The 15,716-nt window shown below is 36.4% G+C and overlaps 1 protein-coding gene across 1 annotated transcript; it reads left to right on the plus strand.

Moving 5' to 3' along the window:
- The first annotated feature begins 3,520 nt into the window (after positions 1 to 3,520).
- Positions 3,521 to 6,023, plus strand: LOC103455000 (palmitoyl-acyl carrier protein thioesterase, chloroplastic-like). Its single transcript, XM_008394595.4, has 6 exons — positions 3,521 to 4,081; positions 4,218 to 4,351; positions 4,526 to 4,639; positions 4,742 to 4,919; positions 5,035 to 5,103; positions 5,410 to 6,023. The coding sequence occupies exons 1-6, from the start codon at positions 3,662 to 3,664 to the stop codon at positions 5,671 to 5,673; spliced, it is 1,179 nt and encodes a 392-aa protein (XP_008392817.4). The 5' UTR covers positions 3,521 to 3,661; the 3' UTR covers positions 5,674 to 6,023.
- Positions 6,024 to 15,716: the final 9,693 nt, after the last annotated feature.

Consider the following 15,716-nt stretch of genomic DNA (forward strand, 5'->3'; position numbering starts at 1 on the left):
AAAAGTTAATCTTGATTGTGAACCTCAAGACCTATACCTAAGGCCCTACAAAGACACCTTTCAAAGTTAACTCTGTCATTCTCTTTCAGCCTTGCCCGTCAAACCTTGCCCGACAAGTTTTGCCCGACAAGCCCTCCAGTGAAGTAGAAGCCCGACAGAAAGCATCAACCGTCGCCAACCTCTCGGGGAGCTGTGTGCTTGTCAGCTAAAAGACATCCCTGACGGAAATTCTAGCCACGAACACACACGATCCGCTGCCCGCCACCCATAGCCCATACCTTCACAACCCGTACCCACACACCCAACATCAAACGATGACTCGTAACTCACGACTAGAATTAGATCTTAAATTTTGGAAACTGAAAAAAAAAAAAAAAACGAAGAGAAACTATGACTCACCTGCAAAAGATGGGGAAGAGAAAGGGCAAAAAGAATAAAAAAACATAAATAATGCTTTGGATTTAGAATCAGCCATCAATATAAAAAGCTAAAAAAATTAATCTTTATAATAAATTAAGGGTACCCATAAATATTAATGATACCCAAAAATGACTATAAATTAATTATTATTTTTTTCTTTTTATTAGAGCCTCTTGATTTTGGCATAACTTTGGTTTATTATGTTTCACAATACAAGTTTTGTGAAAGACATGGGCCTGTATCTGTATCACTGTATGTTGTTGCGCCCAACTGGTTTTGTGGTTCACATTCATGATAAAGAATGGTTATTGTTGTGCTTATGTTAGAATATAAGTATATTTTTTTTAAACACAAAGTATATTTTTTAAACTCAATTGTGTAAACCGAAAACTCAACATTGCTATTACAAGAATTGCAAATCCTTACGGCCACCCCAATATTCTTGCAGAATTTATAGCCGGACAATTAAAGAATAAAGTTTCATTTCGCAAAGCAATGAAAAAAGCTATTGAATTAACTGAACAGACAGGTACAAAAGGGATTCAAGTACAAATTGCAGGGCGTATCGACGGAAAAGAAATTGCACGTGTTGAATGGATCCGAGAAGGTAGAGTTCCTCTACAAACCATTCGAGCTAAAATTGATTATTGTTCCTATGCAGTTCGAACTATCTATGGGGTATTAGGCATCAAAATTTGGATATTTGTAGACGAGGAATAATAAGAACTTACTTTACTTATACTTAGAGCATCCAATGCACGGCACTAGGGCATCCAACATATGGCACAATTTATATTACGGAGTATGCTATACAATGGTCCACCACTCGTGCTCTGTGAATGATATGTTGTTGTTATAAAGTTGAACTACATTTGTGCTTTTAGTTGCTGAAAAAAATTGTGAAACAACATAATAAATTACATAAATAAATGTTAATTACATTTGAAATTTATTAATAATAAAATGTTATTACTTCATTGGATAGATTATTGCCACTTCGATAAATTGCTTCTGCTTTTGTGAAGGCTTCTTACCAAATTTCAAATCTTTATGTGGATTTTTTTTACCTACTCGGCATAGATAGTTTGGTTTGAAATGTGCCTTGAATTTGCTCGACAATTTGTGCATGCATCTTCTTCCCACATGACTGGCCCATTAGTAACATGCACCCAAGCCTCAAGCAAAGTAACGTCTTCCCTGATTGACCAATTTGTCTTCTTAATCAATTTTTTTGTTGTAACAAATGGATTTTGAAAGTGAAAAACAAATAAGGAGATTGTGGTAAAATAAATATTGAGTTGTGGTGTGGAGTATGAAGAAGATGGTTAGGTATTTATTTGGAAATTCCATTTATGTAAGTACTCCCAGGAAACATACAATACTCTATTTCATATTTCAAAGATCGAGAGTAATTGAAAAAGTCAAACCCAGTACAGCACGGTATCTTGTGAAATCTTGAATTTGATGCTAATAATAAAATAATTGTACTAATCCATGAAATGCTCGGTTTCCATTTCGGTTGTAGGTGTAACCAACCCACTATTAAGGATATGGCAAAAAGAAATAATAGAAAAAGAGCTCCAATATAAAGATCCTTAGTAGTATGTAAACCGATTGTATACCACCACTGATAAACACCAGAATAAGCGATATTCACTCGACCAAGAGCACCCCACGAGGAAAGGCTTCTACAGCCGGTGCACCATCGGATTAATCCGAGCCGTTGATTTCCTTTCTCTTTGGAAATCAGACACCCCATGTTGTGCCACGTGGTAGAACCTTCAAATTTTCAATTTTTTTACCATTGAAAACCCAAATGTCCAGATAATCAAACCGTTGAAAATCCAAATGTTCATGTTGTGCATCTGTATTCTCAGTGATGTCAGTGTTGATGTCGCCCATAGCCAACAGACTCAAGGCTTGGCATGAAATGGTTGCGCAATCTGATGGTCACAGTAGAGCTCACTAGTTGTTCTTTACAAAATGGACTGTTGGACGGGGATTTTTGAGCTAAAGGGCAATTCCAAAGCTCTTGCCTGCCTTTTGAGTCATGGATGGACTGCTCTTAGAGCCCTGTTATATTTGAAAATTTTCAACCGCCTTAGTTGTTAGAGAAAATTCAATAAAAGATCAAACCAAATATTTAGGAGCTGCTTGAAGAACAACAAAGTATTTCTACGTGAAATGATCGCTACTCCTTCGAGATATTTTGGACTTGGTTTCCACAAACTCGGAAATGGGGAAGACAAATACTTCATCTACCCCTTTATGGCGGTCAAACAATCAACAAGCTCAGCCAAACCTTTTTTCAATGGGAAATGCTAAGGTGTGGAACTACGTCACCTTATATTTTTGACATAATTTTTTTGCGAACATTAAAAAATATTGAACAAAAAATATGAGATGACAGATGGTTTATGAAAATGTCCATTTTGAGAGATTCTCCTTAACATTTCTCTTTCTAAAAAAAATAAAATAAATAAAAATAAAACCAATAATGTGGGCCAACTCTTATTTGGGTTTTTGATGACCAACTTGTGTTTATTATTGCAATTGGGCCGCATTGAAATTATCACATACTTTTATTTGGGTCTATGAAAATTTCACGTCATGACCAAAGCATTTTTTGGGTGTTTTTATCTGCATAAACTGATAAAATTCCATTTTAACAAAAAAAAAAAAAAAAAAAAAAAGCACTGATAAAATCCCCTATCAAACTCAAATACTCTTCATGACTAGAGTTAGAGGCAGATTACCAACACAATCATTTTAAAGGCTTATAATATAGAGGCATACCTTTTTTCTACCATATCATAAGAGCAAGACCAAATTAAACAACATAATTAGTGGTAGAGTTACTTATTAATCCAAAATTACAATTGTCCAAATAATCTATTATTTGAAATTCCCTTGTAAATATGCACAGAAACACCACTCAAAACATTAGCGTACAAGCCATTGGTGCAAATTACCCCATTTCTCCCCACCCATTGAAGTGGTTGAGCTAAAAATACAGTAATCCTCCTCCATTTCAGGAAAATCTTCCCTTTTTTCCCATCAATCTATGTCCTAAATTGTATAACTAGATCTCCTATTCCTTCCAATAAGTGGTTACACCTAATACTAATCTTTGACAAGAAGTGCTAAAAGCTTCACCACCCTCTTTTATCAAACTTGAACTTTGTTGGCTTTATTTGATTCCAAAATATCTGAAAAAACAAATGAGCGCTTAGAGATTATTATGGCATCAATGGCAACAAGAACTAATAGTATCGCCACGCTACGCCTTCCGGGGGACGTGTTGATGGTGGGGAAGAATGAGACGGCTACCAAATTAGGGTTTTATTCTTCGAGGCATGTAGCAATGATCACGAGAAAAAATGGAAACTTTTCGGTGAGGGCCGGTGCCGGCGGAACTCCTAGAAGTGTGGAGACAATCAATGGGAAGATCAATGGTGTTCATGTGGGAGAGGCTACATTATTTGGAAACAAGAATAGTATAGAGTTGATTAATGGTGATGGCGATTCACCTCCGCATTCCTCTTTGCATGGAAAGTTTGTGGAGGAAAGGTTTGTTTATAGGCAGACCCTTGTTATTAGGTCTTATGAGATTGGACCTGACAAAACTGCCACCATGGAAACCCTAATGAATCTCCTCCAGGTGCAATTTTTTCAGTTTTGCTTTAAGGAAAAAAGTGTTTACTTATTATTCAAATAAGAGATACCAACCATGAATTACTAGGATTTATATACACTTTCATTGAACTTAGTAAACTTTATATGGTTTATGGGTGCAGGAGACAGCTCTAAATCATGTGACAAGTTCCGGCCTTGCCGGGAATGGATTTGGGGCTACCCGTGAGATGAGCATCCGAAAGCTCATTTGGGTCGTCACATGGATCCACATTCAAGTACAGAGATACAACTCCTGGTATATGATGAATAATGATACAAATGATTCAAAAAATATGGTCTCTTTAGCATTACTCGTATGCATGTGTTATCGATATATGACATATAACTTTAGGCATAACTGAAATGCATGGTATGTGTACAAGTTCAAACCTTTCACAAAGGGTGATGTGCAAAAATTGGTACGTGACAGGGGAGATGTGGTCGAAATCGATACTTGGGTGGATGCAGCGGGCAAAAACGGAATGCGAAGAGATTGGATTATCCGAGACTACCAGACTCAAGAAATTATTACCAGAGCTACAAGGTTTGCAATCTTCTGCTTACTGCATAATTTAACCAATGATATTAATGTTTAATTCCAAGTTTATTTTATAATTATCTGATCTCCTACATTAACTTCATGCAGCACTTGGGTGATCATGAACCGAGAGACAAGAAGGCTGTCCAAGATACCTGACCAAGTGAGGCAAGAGGTGTTACCATTCTACCTAAACAGATTTGCAATTGCTAAAGATAAAAATGACAGCGAGAAAATCGACAAGCTCACCGATGATACTGCAGAGAGGATCACATCAGGTTTAGCAGTAAGTGTTGAAATATTAGGCCAACAAACTTTTGAATTTACTTTTCATTTCATACAATTTGGTTAGTATAATAGTTTTTTCATATTAACTACTTCTTTGCCTACAATTATTCCAGCCAAGATGGAGTGACATGGATGCCAACCAACATGTTAACAATGTGAAATACATTGGATGGATTTTGGAGGTACTTCACTAAACCTAATGCTCATATCTAGAAAGTACCAAAACTTTTGCTTAGTCAGAGCCAGACCAATTTTTATGTTAACTGTTATTCTGAGCCACATATTCAAATGAGAATCAACTTAAACAATGATTTAAATGCACATCAAATCTCGCAAGAAAATCCAGCAAGAGAACATTTTGAACCTTTATGTGGCTAGCTTAGCTATATTGGTACATAAAGACTGCTACTAACCTTTTTTTTTTTTTTTTTTTGCTTTTTTTGTTTCACTGCTCCTAACTTAATTAATTGGGGTTTTTTAATGAGCAGAGTGTGCCCATCAATGTATTGGGAGATAATGATCTCACAAGCATGACACTGGAGTACAGACGTGAATGTAGACAATCAAATTTGCTAGAGTCTCTAACAAGTACAACATCAAGTTTGGCTGATGACTCCAACTGCAAGAACAACTCCATCAATCGGAGTCCAGACCTAGAATACACACACCTTCTCCGGATGCAGGCCGATAAGGCAGAGATAGTACGAGCACGAACGGAATGGAATACGAAACAAAAGGATAAACTGCATTGACCTCAAAATTTGCAGCAGTTTCAGTTTGTTAGCCTCACATCAATTTGTTTTCAAGCTTTTTGGTTTCCCATTTGGGTTCCTTGATTTTTATCAAGCTTTGGAGTGCTGTATTATTCACCAGGCTGTAACCATATTTTACAAGTACACTACACCTGTGACAGTGCAGTGCTTAGAAGGTTTATGGTACAAGAAAATACAAAACTACATAGCCCATATGGTTATTAGGGTAACATGTTTGTTTTTATGTTTATGAGAAGCCTTGACTATTGAAGTGAGATCAATGTATGAGGCCCTAATTTTAATCTGATTACTCAAGACTACCATTGTTGTGGAGTACAAAACTAACTCAATGATAAGCCCAAGTCTCCCATCTATTTTTCCTTTTTCTTTAAAAAATGACTAGTTGATGGCATCAATATCTCAATCTACTATTTCGGAGGTCGGAAAGATTCATAGAGGCATTTCAGCCTCTCTCTGGCTACCATCGTTTGATTCACCAACGCGAAGAATCGAACTCAGAACGTGTCGTATGGATTACGGTATGTAATTCATCTCTAACCACTGTGTCATCCCATGGTGGTTCAAATCTCCCATCTTATTCCCTGAAAGGTTTGGGTTTCAAAGCCTAACGACCACTTAAAACAAATGATTGCTTCTAGAGTGTAAACCAATTAAAACCTAATTATATGCATTCTTCCTTATTTTGTTCTATGAAATGGGTTGAGCATGTGTAACATGAGGATATTTCACTACAAGAAATGTCAGCAACAGTCAGGAAGAATTGTCACAATTATTCATTTGTGAGAAAGTATCAAGCAAGGGAGCAGGTTTTTAGCATTTGAGAGAGATTGTCACTATTATTGATTTCGTCCGTCACTAACCCTTTAACGAAAAATAAGATTGGTAACTATTGCATTATTTTTAAATATACATCAATAGAGCACCATCTGGCACAAGGGAAGAAAGGACCCACTCAATTTTACACGGAAAAGGGAAATGGTGACTAGAATTAATTTCTTTAATTTTCTCGAACTCTGCCTAGAACTCATCATAGTCTTGAGGAAAAAAAACGAAAGAGAAGATGCGCACAAACGATGCATCCAGCAACAAGAGAAATTTCGATCTAGGCTCCACTGTTTTGAAAGATTTTTCTGTGTGTTCAAAACACTGGATGATACATCATGTGTTAATATACAAGTAGTGAAATACTTATGTTAAAAAAATTAACAACTTGAAAAATAAAATTTGCCTCCACTTATATACCGACACATGGAGTAACACTTGTGATCCGAGCACAATAAAAAATTTCTCAACCAATTGGGACATTGGGGGATGAGTGGTTGAGTAAGCTTTGAAATTTCTTTCATCATTTTCTTTTTCAAATTTTTAATGAATTGAACAAGAATTATCATTTTATTCCATGGGATCGACAAAAAATTGGGTTGCATTTTTGCTTGACTCTTAAATGATGGTAATGCTCACCATCTTACTATTTACTATTAGATGAGTTTAAATTTTGAGATTTATATCTATCAATTTTACGAATCTCGAGATTTAAACTTATCTAACGGTAATGAATAGGATAGTAAACATCACCATCACGATGTTGAGTAAAAATATTTCCAAAATTGGTGACAAACCCCCTTTGTCGCGCCGGCAATAGCGACACACCCATTATTGGTAACTGTACTGCCCTACTCTCTCGCAACCCCTACTCTAATCAAAAGATGAAAGGCCCCTTAGGTCACCAAACTACAACGAGAGTTTCACCTTTGAAGTGCCAATCGCATAAGGCGACCGGGCCAAGCCGATATAGAAAGGCTTTGATGAGAATGAGTTTCGCATTGATGGGAGGATAGACTTTGCAAGGGCTTACAAGTAAGTTGAGCTCCTCTTCATAATACCAATTGGTTTTATGGTGGAACCTCAACTTTCTTCTTTGTATCAAACCAAGTTGTCCCACGTGTAAAGTCAAACGGTGACACACGCTCCACATCACCCCACTAGTACAAAAAACAGTTTGCGCGACGCAATACCTTCGTCGCGCAAAATTAAAAAATGTTGCCTGAAACTTAGCCCAACAAAACCTTCATCGAGCGCCAACCGTCACGCAAAGGCAGTGAAAGCAGGGTTTGCGCGACGTAGGTGCTCTCTTCGTCTCACAAAGTGTCTTTGCATGATGCAGGTTCTTCCGTCGCGCAAAAGGTCTTTGCATGACGACAACATATGCATTGTGCAAAGTGTCTTTGCGCGACGGAAGAACCTGCATCGTGCAAAGACACATTGCACAAAGCAGGTGCTCTCTTCGTTGTGCAAACCCTTTGTTTTTTTTTTTTAGCAAAAATATTTTTTTACTTAATTTTTATAGATATTGTAATTAAATTACAAACAATAATTAATAAACCAAGAAAAAGTATTTAATTATATAATATATGAAAATGTACATACAAGATGTCCGAACATAAAAGAAAAAACTATAAATAAAATATTTTTTTATTTAAATTTTTTATAAATATTGTAATTAAATTACAAACAATAATTAATAAACCAAGAAAAAGTATTTAATTATATAATATATGAAAATGTACATACAAGATGTCCGAACATAAAAGAAAAAACTTTAAATAAAATATTTTTTTATTTAATTTTTTATAAATATTGTAATTAAATTACAAACAATAATTAATAAACCAAGAAAAAGTATTTAATTATATAATATATAAAAATGTACATACAAGATGTTCGAACATAAAAGAAAAAACTTTAAATAATCTTCTAGGTTTGATACATCAGGCTAGTGGGTATCAACTGAGCGAAGTGGCTAAGAGGTCGAAGGTGGAGCAAGATCAGGTGCTGGCATCGAGATTTAGAGGTCAGACAACTGTAAGGCCTATACAATCATACTCATCTGCTTGCCCTGGGCCGCAAGCTAACCTTTTAAGGTTGCCACTTCCTCCTTCAGGGTGTTGACCTGTCCTGTGGTTGATCTGGAAGAGGAGGCACCCGTCTCATGAACCCGCGCCTTCCTCATACACCGAACAAACTTACCATACTTGCCATGACGACGACCGATCTTTTGATCCAGGAGCTCAATCAGGATCTTAAGACCTGCATCCTCGGGTACAATAAAGTCCTCGATCAGAATCTCCGAGAGAAGCTGTGATGTTACTTCTTGGAGAACAACAGTGCACTTTTCCACCATAGCAGCCTGTAATAATAAAGAAATAACATATAAAGTTTAATAACAAAATATAATTAATATTTGAATGATTTATAAATACAAGAATAATAACAATTACATATACTTACATGAAGGTGCTCAGTGGTCTCATTGTCGGGTCGAACGTAAACGTCCTTGAACATGTGGATCTCTGGGAACTTTGAACCTTCATGAAGAAAAAAACATTAAGAAAATTTAGGAAACTACTGACATGGATGATCATAAGGCTTTGGATCGCGACGACACCTGTGAGGTCGCCATGCATTGAGCGGCTGAACCGACACTGATGATGTCGATGATGCAGCCACCTAGGATGTCGTAAGAGTAGCCTCAGTAAGGGGTGTAGGCTCCCCAATCAATGGAGCACTCACGCCTGGAACAGTAGATGCTGATAATGCGAGAAATGCATGTCACACTCCGACGACGAGTGATCAACTGCGACATCTATACACTTTTTGAACCATAAAAATATAACATTAGAAACTAATCATTTCTTGCATTTGAAACTAATCAATTAGTAGCCAAAGAATATAAGTAAGTAGGTTGCCAACATTCTTAATTTGAAAACAAAAGGAACTACCTATCCATTTTCATGACCAACAAAAAAAAAGTGCATCAAGTGAAACAAAAAAGAATGGGTGATCCGACACTAGGAATGTGTGATAAATTTTAAAGATTATCTAAATCACTATTTATAACAACTAAAACATGTTTCAGGATGCCCAGTAAACACTTTAGTAAGCAGACATGGTAATCAATCAATGGTACCAAAACTTCATTAGATTAATTGATATGATCAAAGTATCGTACAAAAACAGTTTACTTCGTACAAGCCATTCAACCAGACATATGACCATAAAGACTAACTAGTAAACAGGTAGGAAGGTAAGAGAAGCAACTGATGCTGTTAGGGGATTTAAATGCCGTAATGTTAAGTCGAGATCTAAACACCTTGAGAAATGTATGTTCAAGTTCCAATAACCAGCAAAAGATAGCTTGCATAGTTCACCAGGAGCCAACTATGTTAGTTCCTATACAGGTCTAATCAATGAGATACAAAATTATTCTAGGGAAGAATTTAATGTATTGATGATAACTAAAAATATCATAAAATATACTTCTCAATTATCAGGTAATTCAAGAGAAAATATACTTAATATGAAAAAAGCCCATATTACCAATACCATCCACTAATATATACTTATTGATCATGACCATTGATCAAACAATATTGTGTCTATATGTATGGCCCCAATTGACAGCCTAGCAACATTTTGTGTCAACAGAATAGTACTTTACTGCAGCAATAGAGCCAGGAATCTAAACTAGGATGGTGGTAAATGACATGAAGGAACACAGTGACATCACACTATTAATCAATTGTATTCTAACACATTCAACATAAAGGGGAAGCAAAACTGAAAAGGATTAAGAGTTATTCATAAACAAACATATTATGCTTGAAAGTTGTATACAAATCAATTCATGGTTGTGCACTAATGAAGATGACATTAACATCACTTACAGAGTTTCAACCTTTTAAAATATGCGGATACCATGGATTTCGAGTACGGCTTTGTGGTGAGACAAGTTGGGAAGTTTTCGGGTTGTTCAATCCAGAGCTTGTGTGCATGCCACCTTAACAGTGAGAATTGGAGTGTAGTCTAACTTGTGTAGTTAAGAGAAACGGAAATCAGTTTACAAAAGGAGTAATTGAGATCTACTGCATTCACTTACAGAAAAGGAAGAAGTTTGATCATGTGTCCCGAGTTTCAGTCCACCACCAGCAAAAACGAGGCTATGACCACTACTGAACTAATTTTGAGGTAGTATCGTTGTTCAGTGTATTAAACTAAACATGGTAAATACCAAAAATATATATAACAATATTTGGGAATTTCTTATATATTCATTAATCTCCAAAGTGGAGTATATATAGGAGTTACAATTGGTATTACATATGTACTTCACCAATGTGGGACAATAAAATACTATTTACACTTTAACTAATATATAACTCGCAACACTCCCCCTCAAGTTGGTGTAAAGATCTCATGCATGCCCAACTTGTCAAGTGAGTTGGAAAACCCACTATTAGACACAGCCTTAGTAAGAACATCAGCAAGTTGATCTTCAGATCTCACAAATGGAAGCATAATAATTCCAGCATCCAATTTTTCTTTAATGAAATGTCGATTAATCTCCACATGTTTTGTTCGATCATGTTGCACTGGATTATGAGCAATCTCAATAGTAGCCTTGTTATCGCAATGAAGTTTCATAGCACCCTTGGGTTTAAACCCAAGATGTCTCAACAATTTTTTTTCAACCACAACAACTCACATACACCATGAGACATACCACGAAACTCAGCTTTTGCACTTGACCTAGCCACCACTTTTTGTTTCTTGCTTCTCCAAGTAACTAAATTACCACCCACAAACGTAAAATATTCAGATGTAGATCACCGATCAGTGATAGAACCTGCCCAATCTGCATTTGTATACCCTTCGACATTCAAATGACCATTCTTGGAGAAAACGAAGCCTCTGCCAGGAGCCATATTCAAGTACCTCAAAATACGGGGTACTGCATCCATATCAGTTTCACTAAGTGAGTGCATAAACTGACTTAACATACTAACTACATAAGCAATGTCAGGGCGAGTGTGAGATAAATAAATTAATCTCCCCACAAGCCTCTGATACCGTTCCTTATGAGTAAGAACTTGATCTGGAAATAAGCCCAGACGTAATTCTACTCAATCGGAGTATCAACAGGTTTGCAATCTAACATACCTGTTTCAGCTAACAAATCAAGAACATACTTCCGTTGAGACAGAAAAATACCATGCTTAGATCATTCAACCTCGATTCCAAGAAAATACTTCAATTCACCAAATTCTTTCATCTCAAATTCAGTAGCTAGGTACTTTTGAAGGCGTTGTATCTCATTCTGATCATCACCAGTCAGTATCATGTCATCAACATAAATAATCAATGCAATTAGCTTACCATTTTGTCGATTTTGAAACAAAGTATGATCTGAATGACTCTGGATATACCCAAACTTCTTCATTGAACTTGTAAACCTCCCAAACCACGCTTTAGGAGATTGTTTCAAACCATACAAAGTCTTTTGTAACCTGCATACAACACCTTTTCCAGGAGATGTTCCAATACCAGGTGGGAGATCCATATAAACTTTTTCCTTAAGATCACCATGAAAGAAAGCATTCTTAACATCAAACTGCAACATAGGCCAATCCTGGTTTGCTGCCAAGGACAGAAGAACACGCACAGTATTAAGTTTGGCAACAGGAGAAAAAGTCTCATGATAATCCACCTCATAGGTTTGAGTATAACCCTTAGCAACTAATCTGGCTTTATACCGGTCAATAGAATCATCTGCTATGTGCTTAATAGTAAACACCCATCTACATCCAACGGCTTTCTTCCCATTTGGTAAAGGAACCAAATCCCAAATAGAATTCTTTTCCAAAGCTTCCATCTCAACTTTCATGGCATTAACCCACTTAGGGTCAGACAAAGCATCTTGCAATTTTGTTGGAATTGATACACTAGATAGTTGACATATGTAAGATGCATGCGGTTTGGACAAACGATGAGTAGACACATAATTGTTGATAGGATATTTGGCTTTGGCATGCATATCAGGCTCATATTCTACTTTAGGTTTTTCACGATTAGCTCGTGGAGGCAACTGATAAGTAGAAGAAAAGTAAGAATTTACCTCATGTATGCCACCATCTTGTACCAGGCAACTCGTTAGACATATCAGCAACAGGCAACCAATCATCAGAAGGTAATTCAACAGGCAACTCGCTGGGCACATCTGATCTGTCGTTAATAGAAATAGTTCCGGGAATGACAGGTGACCGATCACTATCTGTAGCCAACTAATCAGTATCACGCAACATAATAGGTTTTGTTTCCAACTCTGCACGTAACACATCATCCATACCATCTCTTCGAATCTGCACTTCACTCCCCATCTCCCCTGAAGTGGAGAGTAGGAAGAGGGCTTCACAAAATACGAAACTTCTTCGTGGAATGTGACATCCATGGTAATATAAGTTTTTTGAGTCGGAGGATGATAACACTTATAACCTTTTTTATTGTTAGCATACCCAATAAAGACATATCGGAGAGCACATGCATCAAGTTTACTCTGCTGATGAGAGTAGACATGCACATACGTAATACACCCAAACACTTTCGGAGGAAGTTTTGATACATAAACAAGATAAACATGTTTTTGTAGCACATCAAACGGTGTCTGAAAATCAAGAACTCTACTTGGAACACGATTGATCAAATACATAGCAGCCAAAACAGCATGACCCCACAAATGATTAGGAACACATTTATCCAACATCAAGGACCGAACAACCTCCATTATTTGACGATTCTTCCGTTTGGACACACCATTTTGGTGGGGTGTAAACGGAGTAGTCGTCTGGTGAATAATATCATGATCATGAAAAAAACATGCCAAAGTGTGATTCACATATTCTCCTTCGTTATCAGACCTGAAGACCTTAACCTTGGTTTGAAACTGAGTAGACACAATTGTACAAAATTCTTGAAGCAGTAACGGAACATCACTCTTATTCTTCATCAAGAACACCTAAGTTAATCGAGTACAATCATCAATAAAAGTAACAAACCAACGGAATCCATTAGAAGTAACATTCACCGAACCCCACACATCAAAATGTATCAAATCAAATGGCAAAGTAGCTTTAGAATCACTTACGGGAAAGGAAGCACGATGACTCTTAGCCATGACACATGTTTCACACTTGAACTCTAAATCACTACAAGTGCGAAACAAAGAAGGAAATAGATGCTTCATATAATTGAATGATGGATGTCCCAATTGTCGATGCCACAACCAAATTTGATGTATGTCATCCACTTTAGCTTTAAAACTTGATGATCATTTGAATCGGAAACAACAGTATCCTCCATAGTCAAGATGTACAAACCCCTTATTCTTTTACCATGACCAATCATCTTCTGAGTTTGAATGTCTTGAAAATAACAATACGTAGAGTAGAAGTGAACATAACAATATAAGATATCAAGAAGTTTTCCTACCGACAAAAGATTGCACATAACATCAGGAACAAGTAAAGCACGGACCAGTGATAAGGTTGGAGTTAGAAAGACAGTGCATTCACCCTTCACAGGGAAAGGTGCTCCATTTGCACTAGTAATATATGGATCACGAACATAATCATATAGCTCATCAAACACTCTAGGGTCACTAGTCACAAGATCAGTGGCCCCAGTATCAATTATCCATTTATTTGTTCTACCAAGATGCATAACAACACTATGATTATATTGAGTCATTGAACAAAATCACAAACAATAAAGGTACAAAAGATACGCAGCGAAATGAAAACAATTTACCAGAACACTATAGCAATCACTGTTCACGACTGTAGCAAAGCACTATTCATGGCACTGTAGCAATATGTTCACAAAGCAAATCACTGATTATGTACTGTAGCAAACGATGTACTGTAGCACGACACTATTCACTTTTTTTTTTTTTAACGAAGGAAATCACGAAAAATGTGAGCACAAAATTAAAGCACACATGTCACCAAGAACGAACTGCTCTGATGTCATATTAAACTAAATATGGTAAATACCAAAAATATATATGACAATATTTGAGAATTTCTTATATATTTATTAATCTCCAAAGTGGAGTATATATAGGAGTTGCAATTGATATTACATATACTTCACCAATGTGGAATAATAAACTACTATTTACACTTTAACTAATATATAACCCGCAATACATTGCGCTGTACTGCTTTTAACCATGTGATACTGATAGCCTGTTAGAGATAATTGTCAATATATACATGCATTACAGAATGATTTTCATGCTCTGTTAGCAGAATTGCGTTCATAACTTCTCCAAAGATGAACCATACTGATAATTGATTTCAGAAAACACTACCTTTTTCTTCCTGCTTGATTTTTAGACTTTAATTCTTAGAACATAGCTATGGCATTAGGAGCATGGTTGAAGAGTAAACTTAATTGCCCCGTTCTCCGGTCCATGGATGCCTATTGAACAAGGATCAGAAGACAATGCTAGGTTTTAAGCTACTTTATTAGCTATTTATGCTTTTGTGTGTTTGTATACATTCATTTGTTGATTTCTTGAAACTGTGAGAGTGCATCAGCTAGCTGTTTTGTTTCCTACACTAAAAATCTCAAGCATTTGGAGTTGGATTTCGGAGAACTGCCAAATCCAAATGTTCCTTTAATCCCTCATGATGGTGGAGATTTACTAATTTTCCTGAGTGATTACAGAACGTTTGAACCTCAATGTAATAAAGTATTTACTGAAGGTTTCAGGTTCAAGAAATGCCTTATTTAATAAAGTATTTACTGAAGATTTCAATTATATTCAGAAGCAAAATACCCATACCTGAAACAATAGACAGAAAGCGTACCAACCCACAGGCCTGGCAAACGGGCCGTGTCTGTCGTGTTCGTGTAACACCTGCTATCTTAACGGGTCGTGTCGTGTCACATCTGTTATCTTAACGGGTCCTTAACAGGTCGGGTCACTTTACCCAACGGGTAAAGTGACCCGACCCGTTATGACCCGTTAAGAAAAATATTTTTTTTTTCCTAAATTTGTACATACCACACATTGCCACATAAATATTACTTCAAAACATTAAAACATATTTGTCGTTTAAGTACTACATCTACACTAAAAAATAAGCGTCTAATAAAAAAAAATAATACATACACTACTAATC

This window comes from Malus domestica, chromosome 14 (genome assembly GCF_042453785.1).
Source record: "Malus domestica chromosome 14, GDT2T_hap1".
NCBI lineage: Eukaryota > Viridiplantae > Streptophyta > Magnoliopsida > Rosales > Rosaceae > Malus > Malus domestica.